Source organism: Gopherus flavomarginatus, chromosome 3 (assembly GCF_025201925.1).
Source record: "Gopherus flavomarginatus isolate rGopFla2 chromosome 3, rGopFla2.mat.asm, whole genome shotgun sequence".
NCBI classification, from domain to species: Eukaryota; Metazoa; Chordata; order Testudines; family Testudinidae; genus Gopherus; species Gopherus flavomarginatus.
In genome coordinates this window covers 51,801,499-51,821,780 of record NC_066619.1, presented here as the reverse complement: position 1 = coordinate 51,821,780, position 20,282 = coordinate 51,801,499, and the positions used below count along the sequence as shown (strand labels likewise).

The 20,282-nt window shown below is 44.7% G+C and overlaps 2 protein-coding genes across 6 annotated transcripts in view; one reads left to right on the top strand and one right to left on the bottom strand.

Annotated features, from left to right (window-relative positions):
* Window positions 1–20,282, bottom strand: part of FAM151B (family with sequence similarity 151 member B) — a 310,696-nt gene that overhangs the window by 214,414 nt on the left and 76,000 nt on the right. Inside the window, exon 7 of one of the 3 annotated variants that reach the window (XM_050946141.1) lies at window positions 12,155–14,496. The exons of the other annotated variants lie outside the window; for them this stretch is intronic. Coding sequence (XP_050802098.1) covers window positions 14,447–14,496 — 50 coding nt within the window. The 3' untranslated portion in view covers window positions 12,155–14,446. Of the gene's footprint in view, window positions 1–12,154; window positions 14,497–20,282 lie in introns of those variants that run through there. 3 annotated transcript variants of the gene reach the window in all.
* Window positions 6,749–19,558, top strand: ANKRD34B (ankyrin repeat domain 34B). Of its 3 annotated transcripts, none has more exons than XM_050946133.1 (4): window positions 6,749–6,950; window positions 8,925–9,096; window positions 15,646–15,778; window positions 16,391–19,558. In XM_050946133.1, exon 4 carries the CDS (start codon window positions 16,434–16,436, stop codon window positions 17,976–17,978), a length of 1,545 nt encoding a protein of 514 aa, XP_050802090.1. In that variant the 5' UTR covers window positions 6,749–6,950; window positions 8,925–9,096; window positions 15,646–15,778; window positions 16,391–16,433; the 3' UTR covers window positions 17,979–19,558. The 3 variants fall into 3 exon arrangements, with proteins under 3 accessions (XP_050802090.1, XP_050802092.1, XP_050802091.1); XM_050946135.1 differs by having other exon boundaries at window positions 15,628–15,778; XM_050946134.1 differs by lacking the exon at window positions 8,925–9,096.

The window sequence follows — 20,282 nt, the reverse complement described above, 5'->3', positions numbered from 1 at the left end:
ATCGGCCGGGCAGAGACGCCATAGACATCATTCTGACAGTTCCGCTGAGCATTCTCGGCTCCCTCGACTGGTGGTGAACATCATCCTGGGTGTGTGCAGGTCTGCCGTTTCATCCTCCCCAACCCTCCACGTCCCTAACAACGGACACATCCTCCCTGGGCTGGGGTGCTCACCTAGGGCACCTGCGCACCCAAGGCCTTTGGTTGTCCCAGGAGTTGACGCTACACATCAATGTCCGAGAGCTGAGAGCGGTCCGGCTGGCATGCCAAGTGTTCCAGCGCCATCTGCAGGGCCATTGTGTTGCAGTATTCACGGACAACACAATGGCCATGTATTACATAAACAAATAGGGAGGGACATCGTCCTCCCTCTTGTGTCAGGAAGCGATCCAACTGTGGGACTTCTGCTTAGCCCACTCCATAAACCTAGTAGCCTCCTTCCTCCCAGGAGTCCGGAACACGCTCGCAGTGTAGAACTGATAAATGCTGTTCCATATTGTAATTCAAACCCCATTTTAAAACACTCACTCCATTTTGTAAAAGCTTCCTCCAACCTTCATTTTTGCAAACCCTGCTGTAATCTTATTAGTTTAGTTTAGATGTGTGAATGAGGTATGTATGAATGATGGAATCATCTTCCAGCCCCAGCCTGTCCTGATGACATAAAGTTCAAATACCAATGGCTGAAGACCTAGACAACAGCCCTAAACAAAGTAAGAAGCATCCACCCTAAAAAGAAAAGGACAACAGAAGGAAGATCAAAGCCAGGTTCAAGGCTGAAAGTCACGCCTGCAATTGATGGGTGATCAATCTAAACCCAGAGACAGCGTGACACAGCAAGACCTATAGACTTTGAATCCAAACTAAAAGCCTATAAAAAAGAAGGGTGAGATGAGAGACTCTGGGTAACATTCTGCTGCCAACATGGAAGAACATTGGTGCCTGCCCAACAGAGATCCAGCTCAGCCTTGTGCCCAGCTTTCCTGGCCAGTTAGCTGCCACAAGCTACGAACCCTAGCTGCAAAATCAAGCCATGAACTTAAGCTATCTTCAGGACTGGTAACTATGCAGCAGCTGCAGAACACCTGATGAATGTGTGTGTGTGTGTGTGTGTATAGGTATTAGGTATAATGTGTGTGTGTGTGTGTGTGTGTGTGTGTGTGTAGGTAATAGGTATAATGTGTGTGTATAAGAATTAAGATATTAATTATTAGTCATAAATTGTTATCATAATAAATGTGGCATCTTTGCCTTGTCCCCTTTAATAAGATCCTGCTGGTTTTTACTGGTCTAATATAATTGGTATAACAGCAGATCATCTGAGCAGGTCCTTCCTGTCGCACGAGTGGTCCATCCGTCCGGACTTTCTCCATTCGGTTTTCCAGAGGTGGGGCTTTCCCCACATAGACCTGTTTGCCTCCAGAGTGAACAGGAAATGCCAGGTGTTCTGCTCCCTACAAGGTCGCTCCCCGGGCTCCCTGTCGGACGCGTTCCTCATTATGTGGATGGGCCACCTCCATTATGCCTTCCCACCGTTTCCTCTCGTCCACCAAGTTCTACTCAAGCTCCACAGGGACAAAGCCCGCCTTACCTTGATTGCTCCGGCTTGGCCGAGGCAGCATTGGTACACCATGCTACACGACCTGTCTCTGTCAGACCCGATTCCCCTGCCACTCTGCCCAGATCTGATCACGCAAGACTTCAGCAGGCTGCACCACCCAGACCTGCAGTCCCTTCATCTGACAGCATGGCTGCTGGCTGGTTGAGCCAATTGGAGTTGCGTTGTTCCGCTGCAGTGCAACAGGTGCTGCTGGGAAGCAGAAAGCCCTCCATGCGATCAACATACCTCGCTAAATGGAAGCGCTTCTGTCACTGGTGCACCCAGCAGGACCTTTCTCCGCAATCTGTATTAGTCCCCACTATCTTGGACTATTTATGGTCTCTTAAAGAGCAAAGTCTAGCGATCTCTTCTCTAAGAGTGCATCTTGCAGCTATTTCCACCTTCCATCCTGGGGAGGCTGGCAGTTCCTTTTTTTCCCCCCTATAGTTTCCAGATTCCTCAAGGGCTTGGAGCGACTCTACCCCCAGGTCAAACGCCCAACCCCTACCTGGGACCTGAACCTCATCTTAACCAGGCTCATGAGGCCCCCCTTTGAGCCTTTAGCCACATGCTCACTGCTGTACCTGTCCTGAAAGACAGCATTCCTAGTCGCTGTCACCTCGGCTAGACGAGTCTCAGAACTTCGAGCATTGACAGTGGATCCTCCGTATACGGTGTTCCATAAGGACAAGGTACAGCTGCGACCACACCCGATGTTCCTCCCTAAGGTCGTCTCTGCCTTTCACGTTAATCAGGACATCTTCCTGCCAGTCTTTTTTCCAAAGCCGCACTCATCGCAACGGGAATAGCAGCTGCATACTCTGGATGTCCGCAAGGCTCTCGCCTTTTACATCGAGAGGACCAAACCCTTCCGGCATTCACCTCAGCTATTTGTAGCGGTGGCAGAATGTATGAAGGGCATAGCAATCTCTTCCCAACGGATTGCATCTTGGGTGACATCCTGTATTTGGGCATGCTATGACTTGGCTCACGTTCCAACTGGCCATCTCACTGCCCACTCTACTCGGGCTCAAGCCTCATCTGCCGCGTTCTTGGCCCATGTTCCCATACAGGAAATCTGCCGCACGGCCACCTGGTCTTCCATCCACACCTTTGCATCACACTATGCATTGGTCCAGCAGTCCAGAGACGATGCCGCCTTTAGCTCAGCGGTCTTACATTCCGCAACGTCTCGCTCCGACCCCAGCGCCTAGGTAAGGCTTGGGAATCACCTAACTGGAATCACCTAACTGGATATGAGCAAGCACTCGAAGAAGAAAAGATGGTTACTCACCTTTGTAACTGTTGTTCTTCAGATGTGTTGCTCATATCCATTCCACACCCGCCCTCCTTCCCCACTGTCGGAGTAGCCGGCAAGAAGGAACCGAGGAGGGATGGGCCGGCAGGGTTATATATCAGGCGCCATAGTGGAGCCACTCCCGTGGGCGCCCTGCTGGCCCACCGAGTGTTGCTAGGGTAAAAATCGCCGACGAACATGCACGCGGCGCGAGCGCACCTAACTGGAATGGATATGAGCAACACATCTCGAAGAACAACAGTTACAAAGGTGAGTAACCATCTTTTTCATATAAGTATAATTGCCTCTAAATAGAATGGATGAAGTTAATCTGTAGAGTAACTTCACTTAAACCAGTGGAGTTATATTGGGCTAAACCAGTGGTCCCCAACCTTCAGACAAAGGACCGTGGTTCTAGCCCAGGGCCCTGTGGATAGCAGTTGTCAACAATGTCTCCTGTATCAGCTGCATAACAGCTAAACTCTTTGGGCTACTTCCCCATGGCCTCCCCCCCCCCCCAGTACCTTCTTTATCCTCACTGCAGGATCTTCTTCTTGAAGCTTGATCATACTTGTACACCTCAGTCTTCCAGCAGCATACCTTCTCAATCCTTGTGTGCCCTCTACTAACTGATGAGAGGTCCTTTTTAAACCAGGTGTCCTGATTAGCCTGCCTGCCATAATTGATTCCAGTAAGTTCTTAACTGGTTCCAGGTGTCTTAATTAGCTTGCCTGTCTCAATTGGTTCTAGCAGGTTCCTGATTGCTCTAGGACAGCCCCTGCTCTGGTCACTCAAGGAACAGAAAACTATTTATCCAGTGGCCAGTATATTTGCCTTTGACCAGACTCCTGTATCCCATTAGTCTGGATCTGTCACATAATATTTACAGTAACTTAACTAATACTTCCTGAGTGCTGCTATATTCCCTTATTTGATATGTCACCCTTTCTTGCTTTTAATATAACAAACAACATACTATCATGTTTATATTTATTAAAATGTAGCTAAAAGGGAACAAAAATATGCAACATTAAATTCTAACAAATCCAACAATATTCCTAAACTTCACTTTTCTGAACTATTGAGGTAGTTTATTCTTTCTTTTTAAAAGACTCTTACCTCTGCTATCCTAAGCATACTAATCTAATGAGCAAGACATACAAGGACAGAAACCAGAACAAGTGGGTGTGTATAAGAGCTGCAGTAGCTACAGTGGGGAAAATGCGCCCCACAGAAGCACTGATGAACCATCCAGAAGTGTACTCCGCCCCCATGTTTTATATAATGCACGTAATAACAGGTCTGAGAAGAGCAGTAACCTTTCTAAAGAGTGAGTGCTGTGTGCCTATGCTTTCCCCAGCCTGTTCAATAAAGAGCTGGTATTAACAATGGGAGGAGAGAGAGAAAAAGTAAGCAGAGCTCATTAAAGGGCCAGCGCACAACAGCAAGCATGTCCTTGGACAGTCTTAAAACTTGGCTTTTCAGACGTCAAGAGTACAGAGAAATTAAGCTCTTCTGGCGCAACCTTGAGCTGTTTGTTAGCACGGTGCGTTATTCACAACAATTCACGCAGTTCTGAGCCTTAGTCATAATATTGACCTAACCTCAGCACATGCAATTTAAAAGGTAACAGAGCACGATTCCTCGTCACGGCTCCCCTTAAAACTCACCCCGCGATGCCTTGGCAGACACTTGACAACGGCGAGGCAGCTGCTGCGCTGTGACTGCTGCTTTGTTTCCTGCACTGGTTGTTTCGCTGTTCCCCGGTCTCTCGCCTCCCACGTGTGTGCGTTGTATTCACTCGGTGGCGTTTGCCACCTGCTGAGCATGTAAACTCCTGGGGCAGTGGCTGCCTAAAGAGTCCAGCGCAAAGCGCAAGGGGCCTTGATCCCCCATTGGCTCGCCCCGTAGAGAGACACCAGGGGAAAGAGCAGCCGCCGGCGGGGGCTGCTTCCAGCAGCTTTGCTTAAATGAAGTTCACAGGTTATGTCTTTGCACTAGGCCGCCGGTGAGGCACGAGGGGAAGCAGCACCCGGGCGGAGGGTTGGGGCAGCCACTGCGTGGCGAGGGGATATGGCAGAACAGCTGCCAGCAGGTGGCTGAGGGGCAGACCGGGCGAGACGGCCGTTGGGGGGGTGAGGGGCAGGAGTGGTGGCAGTTGAAACAGGCGCGAGGGGGGCAATGACAGGTGGCCTTTGATAACACTGAGGAGAAATACAATAGTGAAAAGTGCAAGGTCATGCACTTAGGAATTAATAATAAGAATTTTAGATATACATTGGGGGCGCATCAGTTGGAAGCAACAGAGGAGGAGAAGGACCTTGGGGTATTGGTTGATAGCAGGATGACTATGAGTCACCAATGTGATATGGCCGTTAAAAAAGCAAATGCGATTTTGGGATGCATTAGGCGGGATATTTCCAGCAAGGATAAGGAGGTGTTAGTACCGTTATATAAGGCGTTGGTGAGACCCCATCTGGAATACTGTGTGCAATTCTGGTGTCCCATGTTCAAGAAGGATGAATTCAAACTGGAACAGGTTCAGAGACGGGCGACTAGGATGATCCGAGGAATGGAAAACCTGCCTTATGAAAGGAGACTCAAAGAGCTTGGCTTGTTTAGCCTAACCAAAAGAAGGCTGCGGCGGGATATGCTTGCTCTATATAAATACATCAGGGGGGTTAACGTCAGGGAGGGAGAGGAATTATTTAAGTTTAGTACTAATGTAGGCACAAGGACGAATGGGTATAAACTGGATATTAGGAAGTTTAGACTTGAAATTAGACGAAGGTTTCTAACCATTAGGGGAGTGAAGTCCTGGAACAGCCTTCCGAGGGAAGAAGTAGGGGCAAAAGACTTTTCTGGCTTTAAGATAAAGCTTGATAAGTATATGGAGGGGATGTTATGATAGGATCGTTAATTTGGGCAATTGATCTTGGATTACCACCAGATAGGTCTGCTCAATGGGCTGCGGGGAGATGTTGGATGGGATGGGAACTGAGTTATTGCAGAGAATTCCTTTTTGGGTGCTGGCTGGTGAGTCTTGCCCACATGCTCAGGGTTTAGCTGATCGCCATATTTGGGGTCGGGAGGGAATTTTCCTCCAGGGCAGATTGGCAGGGGCCCTGGAGGTTTTTCGCCTTCCCCTGCAGCGTGGGGCACCGGTCGCTTGCTTGTGGATTCTCTGCAGCTTGAGGTCTTCAAACCAATTTTGAGGATTTCAATAACTCAGTCCTGGGTTAGGGGTTGTTATAAAAGTGGATGGGTGGGGTTCTGTGGCCTGCCTTGTGCAGGAGGTCAGACTAGATGATCATATTGGTCCCTTCTGACCTATGAGTCTATGAGAGCAGGGCTGGTTTCCGACAGCCGGTGGCTGTTTAGAAGGGAATAGGCAGAGAGGTGAGAACCGGCCCTTTAACCTACAGGGAAGGGGAGCTGGGTGGGTGACAACTGCCCACAGGGGCTGTGCCTGGGGAGCGAGTAGCTGCAGCCGCTCAGGGGCTGTCATGGGGCAGGTGGGTGCCTGGCTGCAGCGGGCCCGTGTCAGTTCAGGGGGCAGGGCCGTTTAGCCCGCCGGGGCAGCGGGCAGGGGCCATTAGGACGTGGCGGGTAGTAGGTGAGGGGCGGCGATGGCAGTCTGTTCCTGCGCGCAGCCCCCGTCCTGCCGTCTTGGTCTGTCCCTCGGCCCCTCAAGGGGTTAGCGCTGCCCCCGCCGCCTCAGGCACCTGCTCGCCCCGCCCCGCCCCCCAGCACACGCACAGTTCCTGGCCGTGCCCTGGCCGCGGGGGCGGGCAGAGGCGCTCGGGCTGGGAAGCGTGGCCGCTGGTCCCCTCGCGGAGGGCTGGGCGCGCTGCGCGTAGCGCGGGGGTGGCAGTGGCGGAGGCAGCTGGGGCAGGGGGAGGCAAGTGGCAAAGCAGCAGCAGCACCTAGAGGCGTCTCCAGTGCTGGGCTCTCTACCTCCGCAGCACCCGCAGCGCCGCCTGAATTCCTGTGCACGGAGCTCGGCTCGTCCTCCGCCGGGCTCCCGGGGGCTGGGGACGCGCCTGCCCCGCAGGTAAGAGCCGTCTGGCTGCGCCGCTTCCTCTTTAGCGCCAATCTCTCCGTTCACCGACCCGCCCGCGCCGGGCGTTGTTGCTCTCCTGGTACCTGGACTGCGGGGGTTAGAGTCGCCTCTGTCTGTGCATTTGTCCTGCTGGGGCCATTCCCTTTTTCCAGCGCATTTGCAACTCTCCCCCTTTCTCTTCGATGTCTACTCTCTGCTGGTGGCGCAGGAACTAAATGGCATAAAGTTAGTGATCTGCCGCTCACTGCCGTGGGGAAAGTGGCTAGGATAAAGCATGAGATTTTAAACAGCAGAGTCCGAAAGGCTTCCCCCGCCCCCCACCGTAGGACAGCTGTTGAAGAAAGCTCCTGGTTACCTAGCTGGCCTTTGACTGTCTCCAAGTTCATTATTTTGTTCTGCACCCAAAATGCGTAGCCCTAAGGAATTTCCTCAATATTCGTAAATCTTGATGAATCCTACCCTTCACCTCAAAGCCACTTAATTTGTTGCCTGTATTAGACTCTCGGGGAGCGTCTTTCTCCCCACCACCGCTTTGCTGACTTTACCAAGAGCTTTGCAGGCGACAGGACAGTTTGTTACGCTTAAAAAAAATCGTGTTTGTTCTCACGTTAATCACATTCTGGGATCCAGTGGCGATATAAGGTAATGCGGGGGTGAAATAAATGAGATGGCTTCTCTCACGTTTCAGCTGGGTTTGCTGGAGACACTCACCTTTACATTTTTCTTTCAGTAGCAAGATAGAGGTCTATGCTCTGCAGCTGAAAGGATATTTGTGGAATTTATTCAAAATAGGTCAGTTTGCAATACAGCCAGGACGTCCACGCAGCGTTCTGTTGACTCAAGTGATGTAGAATGGAAATGCTATTCAAGAGCCCAAATAGTTTCCACTGTAGCCTGCAGGCTCTTATCGAAAAAAGCATACTACGTTAATCTAAATAGCTCAGTCGCTAGAGAACCTGCAGGTGCATTAACGTTATCTCTTCCAGCATGAGGTGATAGGGAAAAGTCAAGAATTGCAACACTGTAAAGAAAAAAAACTCTATTCTTACACTCTGAAATAAGAGATGTGCATAGCTCTTAATGTAGCTCATTTTGGGGTTACAGTCGCTTTTATTTTGTGTTTCAAAATGTTGTGAGGTATGGTACGTTTACAGTAAGTGTGGTCACAAGCCTGAACAGTTCCAGGTAGACTGTACTGATTTTTGCCTTGCCTTGTTAGCTCTTCTTACAGCTGCCTGTGTCTAAAGGCTACTGGGATTAAAGAATCCAGCATGCTTTGGGATGTTTTTGTTGGAACAAGATTCAGTTAGGTACTTCAAAGATTAAGAGCAAATCCTGGTCACTGGCCTTTCAGTGGGGAGGCAAGACATTTTTCATGGAAGGGTTTAAAATGTGTGTGTTCTAGACATGCTTTATACTTTTCAGGCATATTCTATGGGGACTTTTAAAGAGAAGTTGAATTTTCTTTGGGTAGGGAGATCTGGCAAAACAGGAATAAATTGGCTAGGTCACACTAGGATATCATGCTACATGCACAAGCCACAGCAAGCATAACATACTACAGAACCCCAGACCACCTTCTCTGACCAGTACAGATTTTCTTTCTTGCCTACTCCACACCCCACCACCAGTTCTCAGAGAAATAGAGAATTCATTACCGTTATATAAAACCAATTCCAGAAAACTCAAGTTGTGACTCAGATTATATACAGGAAACACAGACTGTGATGGAGGAGACTGTGCTTAATATGGTGGCTGGAGCACTCCAAACTTTCTTAAAGACAAGAAATCTTTAGGCCTGGTCTACACTACAGAGTTAGGTTGAACAAGGCAGCTCTCATCACCCTAACTCTGTAAGTGTCTACATTGCAATGGTGCTCCTGTTAATGTAAGTTGCCTACTACATGGACTCTGGCTTTGGCTACACTACAGCCACTCTAAGGGTATATCTATACTACCCAACAGATCATCAGGCAGCGATCGATCCAGCGGGGGTCAATTTATCACATCTAGACTAGACAAGATAAATTGACTCCCAAGCACTCTCCCATCGACTCCTGTACTCCCCCGCCACAAGAAGTGCAGGCAGAGTTGACAGGAGCGGCAGCAGTTGACTCACTGCAGTGAAGACACCACGGTGAGTAGATCTAATTACGTCGACTTCAGCTACGTTATTCACTTAGGCCTGGTCTACACTACGCGTTTAAACCGATTTTAGCAGCATTAAACCGATTTAACTCTGCACCCGTCCACACAACGAGGCCCTTTATATCGATATAAAGAGCTCTTTAAACCGGTTTCTGTACTCCTCCCCAACGAGAGGAGTAGCGCTGAAATCGGTATTACCATATCAGATTAGGGTTAGTGTGGCCACAAATCGACGGTATTGGCCTCTGGGCGGTATCCCACAGTGCACCATTGTGACTGCTCTGGACAGCAATCTGAACTCGGATGCACTGGCCAGGTAAACAGGAAAAGCCCCGCAAACTTTTGAATTTCATTTCCTGTTTGCCCAGCGTGGAGCTCTGATCAGCACAGGTGGTGATGTAGTCCCAAATCCAAAAAGAGCTCCAGCATGAACCATACGGGAGATACTGGGTCTGACCGCTGTATGGGGAGACAAATCTGTTCTATCAGAGCTCCGTTACAGAAGACAAAATGCCAAAGCATTTGAAAAAAATCTCCAGGCTATGATAGAGTCCACAGCACAGTGCTGCGTGACAAGCATAACGGAAAGCCAAAGAATCAAATGGACGCTCATGGAGGGAGGGAGGGGGTACTGAGGACTCCAGCTATCCCAGAGTCTCCAGCAGTCTCTCTGAAAAGTATTTGCATTCTTGGCTGAGCTCCCAATGCCTGTAGGGTCAAACACATTGTCTGGGGTGGTTCAGGGTATAGCTCGTTAATTTACCCCCTCCCCCCCTTGAAAGAAAAGGGAAAAAAAATCATTTCTTGACTTTTTTTCAATTACTGCATGCTGCTGGTAACGCGATGCTGCAGCACTGAAGAGCAGTATCCTCTCCCCTCCCCTCCCCTCCCCTCCCCAGTGGCAGATGGTACAATATGACTGCTATCCGTCATCATCATCAACCCATGATTGCTTGTGGCTGGCCTCAGGTGAGGTCGGCTGGGGGTGCCTGGGTAAAAATAGGAATGACTCCCGGTCATTCCCAGTTGATGGTACAGAACGGCTGGTAACTGTCTTCATCATAGCAACTGGGGGCTGAGCTCCATCAGCCTCCTCCCTTTCATGTGTAAAGAAAAGATTCTGTACTGCCTGGACTATCATAGCAGCAGGATGCTGGGCTCCTCTCCCTCGCACCATTTAATGTCCTACCTGGACTATCATAGCAGCTGGAGGCTGCCTCCCCCTCATTTTATCTCATTAACAAGTCAGTATTTCTTATTCCTGCATTCTTTATTACTTCATCACACAAATGGGGGGACACTGCAACGGTAGCCCAGGAGGGTTGGGGGAGCAGAGAAGCAACGGGTGGGGTTGTTGCAGGGGCACCCCCTAGACTGGCATGTAGCTCATCATTTCTGCGGGATCTGACACGGAGCGGCTGTGCTCTCTGGTTCTCTGGTACACTGGTTCTCTAGTACACTTGCACCATATTCTAGCCAGGACTGACTCTGTTTTTAGATACCATAAAGGAGGGATTGACTCGAGGAGTCATTCCCATTTTTGTCTTTGCGCCCCTGGCCGACGTCAGCCAGGGGGACCCATGATAGCAGCAGACAGTACAGAACGACTGATAACCGTCATCTCATTGCCAATTTACAGTGGCACGGCAGACGGTACAGAATAACTGATAACCATCTATGCTATCTTGCAAAGGCAAATGAATGCTGCTGTGTAGCGCTGCAGTACCGCCTCTGTTAGCAGCATCCAGTAGAGATACGGTGACAGTAAAAAAAAGCTGAACGGGCTCCATGGTTGCTGTGCTATGGCATCTGCCAGGGCAATCCAGGGAAAAAGGGCGCGAAATGATTGTCTGCCGTTGCTTTCACGGAGAAAGGAATGAGTGATGACGTTTACCCAGAATCACCCACGACACTGTTTTTACACCATCATGCATTGGGGTCTCAACCCAGAATTCCAATGGGCGGGGGAGACTGCGGGAACTATGGGATAACTACGGGATAGCGACCCACAGTGCAACGCTCCAGAAATCAACACTAGCCTCGGACCATGGACGCACACCGCCAAATATATGTGCTTAGTGTGGCCACGTGCACTCGACTTTATACAATCTGTTTTACAAAACCAGTTTATGTAAAATCAGAATAATCCTGTAGTGTGGACATACCCTTAGTTGAAGTTGCATAACTTAGATCGATTTGCCCTCCCACCCTCCTCCATGTAGACCAGGCCTAAGCTGATAGGAGAGAGGTCTCCCATTAACTTAATTACTCCTGCCCCCACGAACTGCAGTAGCTATGTTGGTGGGAGCAGCTTAGGTTGGTGTAACTTAGGTCACTCAGGAGGTGCTTATTCACACCCCTGAGCAACATAACTTATACCGACACAACTGGTAGTTTGTACATAGCCTTACTAACTCCACCTCCGTGAGAGACGTAGTGCTTAAGTTGATGTACTTAGGGTGACGCAGTATCTGTGTAGACACTGCGTTACTTACTTTGCCTGTTGTCTGTCAACCCCACAGGACTGTTGTTGCTGTTGATACATTGGCAAATTTTGACATGACTCCTCAAAATGATAGGATCTATCGTACACAAAGCTGCAATGAATGAGATTTAGGAATATTTTATTGTTATGGGATATGTAATTCTAGTTTAACATATCCATCTACGATGAATTACAGTATCATGAATTGGGTTTCTGTTGGAATTTATACATCAGTCCTTGAGCACAGGGCTCCTGATGGTGTAAAATGTACCTAAGAGGGAACCGAGAGTTAACCAGTGCAGGCTCAAAAGTGGGTGACAATGGCTGGGGAAGAGTGTGCCCAGTGCAGCCAGGGGGATGCATATTCCCATAGAACCTCTGTCAGTGTGGATCCTCTGCCAGTTGCACTTTAAGGTTTCCTTCCCTGGTGGAACATTTTGGTTGGGTAGCACCTGGTGGAAGATGTTTATGTTCCCCTAGGAGGGAGGCCTCTCCAAAGCACAGCTGCCCCAATGGTATCATGAGTGAATCAAGACTAATTCCATATTATATAGTTATAGCACTGGAGCTGTCATGGTATAATCCCCCACTCTGAACCTTAGCGTCCAAAAGATGGGGTACCAGCATGAATTCCTCTAAGCTCAATTACCAGCTTAGTACTTGTAGTGCTGCCACCAACCAGGAATTCCAGTGCCTGGTACACTCTGGTCCCCCCAAAACCTTGCCTGGGGACCCCCAAGACCCAGTCCCTCTGGATCTTAACACAAGGAAAGTAAACCCTTTCCCTCACCGTTGCCTCTCCCAGGCTTCCCCTCCCTGGGTTACCCTGGAAGATCACTGTGATTCAAACTCTTTGAATCTTTAAACAGAGAGGAAAATTTACCTTCCCCCCTCCTTCTCTCTCCCCCTCCCAGATTCTCCCTGAGAGAGAAAGTAATCCTAACACAGAGAGAAAATAACCTCTCTCTCCCCCTTCCCTCCTTTCTTCCCACCAATTCCCTGGTGGATCCAGACCCCGTCCCCTGGGGTCTCACACCAGAATAAAAAAAAACAATCAGGTTCTTAAACAAGAAAAACTTTTAATTGAAGAAAGAACAAAGATAAAAATTATCTTTATAAATTTAAGATGGAATAGGTACAGGGTCTTTCAGCTATAGACACTGGGAATACCCTCCCAGCCTAAGTATACAAGTACAAATTAAAATCCTTTCAGCCAAATACACATTTGAACTCCTTCCAGCCAAATACACATTTGCAAATAAAGAAAACAAACATAAGCCTAACTCGCTTTATCTACCTAGTACTTACTATTTTGAATCTATAAGAACCTGTATCAGGGAGATTGGAGAGAAACCTGGTTGCACGTCTGGTCCCTCTGAGCCCCCAGAGTGAACAACAACCAAACACTAACAGCACACACAAAAACTTCCCTCCCTCAAGATTTGAAAGTATCCTGTCCTCTGATTGGTCCTCGGGTCAGGTGACGGCCAGGCTCACTGTTCTGGTTAACCCTTTCCAGGCAAAAGAGACATGAAGCACTCTTGTTCTATTAACTCCTACTTATCTGATTATGACAGGAGCATTTTCTTTTAATTACATTGTGCTTGACTTCTGAAGTTCCAGGTGCTCATCACTTCTTAAGAGCAGGTCTCTTATTTCCCTTTTTTTTTTTTCCCCTCAAGTGGAAAAATATAGTTTTCTAGAAATCAAATCCTGCTTGTTTTACTCATGTAAGTAGTTAAAATGACCTGTAACGAGGCAACATGTCCCAGTGGATAGGTGACTGGACAGAGAGTCGGAAGCCCTGGGTTCTGCTCCTGTAACTGACCTGTGATGTGACTTTCACCAGGGTGCTTTGCCTCTCTGTGTCTCTGTTTGATGCTTCAGTAGAGTGCTTTGATATCTACAGATAAGTGCTACATATTTTTACACACATGAGTAAGGCAAGCAGTTCAGGCTCTATGATTTATATTGTAGATATGAGATAAATGTTGAAGCATCTATATTTATTTAGATTCTCACATTATTGGTGACAAAGAAATAGAAAATAACTTTTTAAGCCAAAAAAAGTTAAAATTCTAACATTTGTTACCTAAAATATATTACTATTAAATCTGTTTTTAGAAACCTAAGCATAACTTTTTACTGGTTGCTATTTAATTTAAGAATGGACCAGGTGCGTGTGGATGCATTATCTAGCAAAAATACACCTTTCATAACAATGAAAATTAAGTTAGAAAAATACTGCATCATATGATAACATACTTATAACAATAGACAACTACAGTGCTCTGGAATATTTCCCCTCCCCCCAGTTTTTGCCAGTGATCACACAGAGGAGAGGAAATTTACCCCTGCGTGGATGGCCAGCACAAGGCCTATCTACCACTTAAGTCCTCAAAATAGGGCTTCTGTGGGATGAAAGTGTTGAACAAACCTTGTCCTGGCCCTTTGTGCAGAAGTGAATGTCATTCCAAGGTGACCACTTGGTTTCTTGCTTCCCTCCCACCCCCACCACCCATGAAGAACACTGGAGGACGGCTCCTTTTTCAAAAAACACTACCATATATAATTATATTCATTGTTTCGTAATAACATTACATCCTATCATTGACTTTAAGGAGGTAACACAGCATGAGCCTGGATTAATACAAATGTTTTAAACCATCTAACTGAAAGCTCTTGTTGCATATGATGATACTGGATTTTGCAACTTCCTAAAACCAGGTAATTTACATCTATACAGCATGTTGAAGTAGAATGAATTCAACTGAACAAGAACATTCCTGCAATAGAAGTTCCATTCTGTTTATTTAAGTTGATTATATTGAAACTTGCATTTTGAAAGTTGTTATTAAGAAGTTCTTTTTTGATTCTCAGGATTCAGAGTAAAGCTCCAACAAACTAAAAATGAGTGAGAATTGTTTTTCTTCAGTTCTGAAACATTACAAGCATTTTCATTGTATGAGTCATACTAGATATTAAAATATGAGTTTTTGAACTTTAATGTTTTCTCCTGAAGTTCTTTATGAAAAATAGCATTTTATCTACGAAATAGTACAAATTGCAATGTTATGCTATGTTTGAAGAAACACTCTGCTACAGATAGACATGGAATTCAGTTCCATTAGGACAACATTGTAAAATTACTAAGAGTATAGTTGTAGTCTGAAAAGTTACTAGTCTTGGTGTTCAGGAGGAATAATGAATGTTTGTTTTTAATTAAAGCAAAAAGAAAAAAATTGAAGGAACAGTTTAATTTACAAATATAGAAATAAAAATGGGAATCAGCTTCTTTGTAATATCTTGTTTTATGGTAACTAATACATCAGAATTTTTCCTTCTGCTTTTACAAGAGGAGAAGAGTCAAAATTATCTAAACCTGTTAGAAGGTTCCTTTGCAGAAGGTTCCCTCCTGCCCTCTAATACCTTGAAAAGCCCTCCACAACAGCTCCATGGAGTTAGAGTAGGAAAGGTAGAACTAGTGAGCACCTGCGATAGACAGACCAGAAGTAGAATTGCTTGTGCTGAGGGCCTAGAGATGAATTGACTTTAAAAAGAAGCACATGCAGCTGGTCCTTGATACTAGAATTAGGAGCTAGTTTATGGTCCTACTGTAATTTAAAATTACTTCCAAATTAAATACATCAGTTAATACCACAATATGATGCTATTATATAGGGGAAAATGTAACCAAGTGTTCATGTCAGCTGCAACAAAACAATTACTTAAAAAATGGAAAAGGATACATTTGAGACATCTTTATTCCTCTTAAATTGTAAACACTTTTATCAATAGTTGTTTTTAATTGTCTGATTTTGTGTTGAATCTATATTGATACTTTAAATTGTTAATATTTTGGGGCTGGGGGAAGGAGGTGAAGTAATTTACCTTTCCTTGGTTAAACATAAAATTGTTACTTTTAGTTATCTGTAATTTCTACTGTAAACCCAAAATAAAACAAAACACTTTTCATTACAGTGAACTCCTACTCCATGAGTTTAAAATATCACAACGTTTTACTTTTGTTATCAGATGTTTGTTTTCTTTTAGGGTTGCTATTGTATGCTGAGACACTTGATCCTTCTCAGTCCAGTGAGCCCCAGGATGGATGAAACGTACTGTATGTCACCCAATTATTGCTATTTCAGCCTCAGGAGTGTATTTTCAAAGCAGCACAAGGATGGTAATATACACTCAGAATTATTTTTTTTTGTATTAGATTTGTTTACTAGTTTTCCTAATAGTCTTTAATGTATATTTCTTAATGTAGATGTATTTTATTAGTGTTTGATTTTGTTGTTCCATTATTGCCCAGATGTGTTATATACTGTCTTAATTGATTTGTAGATGGAGTTGGGGTTTTTTTTCATTGTGGTTTGCCTAAAAAGTGTTTGAAATGTGATATAGTATCTAATGCTGATGTGAAAAAATACTATAGGATTACTTCTGATCTTGTGTCCATTTGTGTACACCAGGAATAGCTCCAATCTGAGTGGGATTATATCAAATTTCAAATGAGTGAAATCAGTGTAAAGCTAGTGGGAGTTTAGAATCATTTTGTATATACCGTATGGGGTATAATACAGGCTACCACTGAATAAGCATGAACATTAAAAAGGGAACAGTTATGCCTTAAAGATGTAAATCAATGACTTAATATGGCAATGTAATTTAATATTTAAAAACTTTGTGGTTGTTCATGAAAATGGAAAGATTACATTTTCACAAATTACTATCAAATAGGGAAATTATAGGCTAGTTAATCTTTTTCCTATTCATTCTCTTTGAAAATTAGGTGTTATTTTCGACAGCTAGGGAAGAACAAGGGCACGACTAGTATGATGGATGAAGCTGTAGAAGTATCAACGGATGGGAACTCCCTTATAAAAGCTGTCTATCAAAGCAGACTTCGCCTCACAAGACTGTTGTTAGAAGGTGGAGCATACATTAATGAGAGTAACGACCGAGGTGAAACCCCTTTAATGATTGCTTGTAAGACACAGCATGTGGACCAGCAGAGTGTTAGCAAAGCAAAAATGGTTAAATATCTGCTGGAAAATAAGGCAGATCCAAATATACAGGACAAATCTGGAAAGACAGCTTTGATGCATGCATGCTTGGAAAAGGCTGGCCCTGAAGTGGTTTCTTTGTTGCTGAAAAATGGGGCTGACCTAAGTCTGCAAGACCATTCTGGTTACTCTGCACTTGTTTATGCAGTAAACTCTGAAGACCGAGAGACCCTGAAAGTTCTCCTAAATGCTTGTAAAGCAAAAGGAAAAGAAGTAATCATCATTACAACAGACAAGTCTTCATCTGGAAGACAGACAACTAAACAGTACTTAAATGTGCCTCCGAATGACATTGAGGAATGCCATTCTCCAACTGCTTGCACTTCCCCATCAGAAATAGAACTTAAAACATCTCCATTCTCAAATTCACGTGAAACAGAAAAACCTCTTTTTAGCTTTAAAGAACCAGATCAGCCTGGAAGCATGGAAAATATATTTGAGCCAGTCTCTCCTACTAGAAAACCAAATTTAACACATGTAGGACCCAAGCTGGCACAAGTGCAGCGTCTGCATTCTGAGTCTTGGGTAAAAAGCTCTCTGTTCCATCAGAATAAAATTTCCTCTTTACAAGAAGAACTTCAGGATATAACTCCAGAGGAAGAACTGTCTCTGAAAGTCAATGGTCTAGCCTTATCCAAGAGATATATTACCAGACACCAAAGCATTGATGTAAAAGACACTGCTCATTTGTTGAAAATCTTTGAAACTGGCTCAAGAAAGTTGTCATATGAGGAGATAAATTCTCAGTCACTTTATGCTGAGGGAAACCATAGCCAGAATGAAATTCCTGTGGATCAGGATTCAGATTCAGTGCAAATGAGATTTGTTTCAACCCTGAGAAGTATTATTCAAAAAAGAAGTTTAGGGGCAAATCACTACAGCTCTGATTCTCAGCTAACTACTAGTCTGAGTCCTGCTACCACAGAAGATAGCAAATCACTTCTGGGAAAGAGAAAGATTCTCTCTCCTTCTCCCTCTTTGTTATCAAGTTCCAGAGAATTGCTAGAGAACATGCCTCCTGGTCCACTGAACAGGAGAAACCATGCCGTTTTAGAGAGACGAGGGTCAGGAGCCGTCTCTTTAGATCACATTGCCCAAACTAGGCCAGGTTTTCTTCCACCTTTAAACGTGAATCCTCATCCTCCAATTCCAGATACTAGTTTTAGCAACAAGATTTCTGGAATTGTTTCTTTTGGACAAAAAACCCTAATTCCAACAGCACCTGCTTTTCCCAAGGAGTTCAAAGGTAACAAAATGTTGGTAAGGAGGCAGTCATTACAAACTGAACAGATTAAACAACTTGTGAATTTTTAACATGGTACTAAAGTGTTAATGTGTACATACTTGTAGCTTTATTCATTTGGAATAAATATACCCCAAAGCAGAGAGCCCACACAAGGTCCTCTATACCACAAAGGCCCTTAACATGGGATTCTTGGATGGACTCTGAGATGAGTTTCATCTTAGATTTAGCAGATAAGTGTGTTCAGCTAAACTTACTCTGCTGCTATAATCTGCAAAGTGACAAATATACTTCCACCATATTCTTCATAATAGAAAACTAAAACACTATGGGCCTGATTCTTTGTGGCCCCATACTTTTTGAGTCATTGACACAAAACACTTATTCTGATTTGGTAGCATTTTACGCCCAGTGTGTACTTACTTTGCACAGACAGAAGTGACTACATAAAGTGCAGGGCATTGGAGAATTAGGCTATATGATAGTTCCATCAATGTAGGTAGAGGAGAATAGCAGTTATCAGAGCTGATTAGTAGGAGTTACAAGCCCCTAAGGAACAGAGAACAGGCGTACTGTGGGAAAAGTATACAAAATAGCTACAATTCTAAAGTGAAACAGATCGCAAAACTGATACAAAATAATGTATAATTCTTGTTTTTATTAAGCAACAGCTTCAATTTAAAAACAATCAATAACATTTCCTAATTTTTGATTGTTTTTAAATACTGCATATTAAATAATGAAGTAACTTATTGAACAAATGGATAAATGTTTCATCATGAGCTGGACTAAAATGTCATACTTTAAGATTTCCAACATGTATGTTTCTTTCCCACTTAAAGTTCAGACTCTGCTTTTGTCCTTTAATACAAATATTATGGATACTCTAGGTTTTGACTCTTATTTGGCACTTTTATCACCTCAGTTCTAACATTCTATACATTTTAAATTTGTTTTATTTTCACATACTTTATACAAATTAATATTTTATTCTTATTAACATGGTGGTTGTGAATTATATTTAAACTAGACACTTCTAGAAATACTCAGTAGATATTTGTGGTGTTGCAGCTTTCGTCCTAATCCAAATAGTATTACAAAATGTTTTCTAACAAAAAAATGTTAATTATTGTGCCATCAGTATAAGTATGTTTTATTATCTATTTGAAATTTACAATCCCTGTCATCCCCTTTGATGCAAAAACACTTCCTAAGTTGGAGAAGGCAATACTAGCCCCATGGAAAGGATAAGAGCATGGTTTGCATTCAGGCAGAACCTAACAATCTGTAGCAAATGCTAGCCTCAACACCCCCACCCGCCCCGATTTTAGAGCATGGCATTAGCTCTTCTACATCCTGAGCTGGGCCCCCTAATCCATGGTAGCATGATTGGCTGGGTGGTCAGGTGATATTGTCATGTGTTCCTAGTCCCTGGCTATGTCCCAGCCTTCCTAGGAGCAGCTAGGATGAGAACTGAAGCCATTGATGTAAATTTAGTGCATTAACTTCAAAAGAATTTTCCATAGGAAAATGTGGTTTTAAAGGTGACCGTCTCACCTAAAGTGATTTCTCCCTGACTACTCCAATTAAAATTCCATGGAACCTCAAATGTATAGGGGACTGCTGGTAGCTGAGAGGAGTATACACTGTAGAGAACCATATCTAACTCCATTCAAGCTTGATTACCACATTTTTCCTTGCCTCTGCACCATGCAGGGGCCACAGATGTCTGCGCTGCTTTGTGCTTGCTTGTTTGTTGTGAACAGCTTTTTTTATCCAGATCATTCTTCTAATGAAAAGCTCTTGTCACTTGCCGTTTGGTAAGAAAACTATCTTCTATATACACAAAAAGCAACTATAAAAGGACGTGAAGATTGCCAAGTCAAGCACTCAAAAGTTAGGAAATTCCAGAATTAAAGTTGTCCAGGGGTTTCATAGCACTGGCTGACAGCAGAGGAATTTTCAGACTCAGGAATCATAGGACTGGAAGGAACCCTGGAAGGTCTTCTAGTCCAGTTTCCTGCACTCAAGGCAAGACTAAGTATTATCTACACCATTCCTGAGAGATGTTTCTCTAACCTGCTATTAAAAAATATCCAGTGATGGAGATTTCACAACCTCCTGGATAATTTATTCTAGTGCTTAGCTGCCCTGACAAGAAGTTTTTCCTAACCGCCCTTGCTACAATGTAAGACCATTAAAAACATAAGACGGCCATACTGGGTCAGACCAAAGGTCCACCTAGCTCAGTATCCCGTCTTCTGATGGTGGCCAATGCCAGGTGCCGCAGAGGGAACTAACAGAACAGGTAATCATCAAATGATCCATGCCCTGTTACCCATTCCCAGCTTCTGGCAAACAGAGGCTAGGGACAC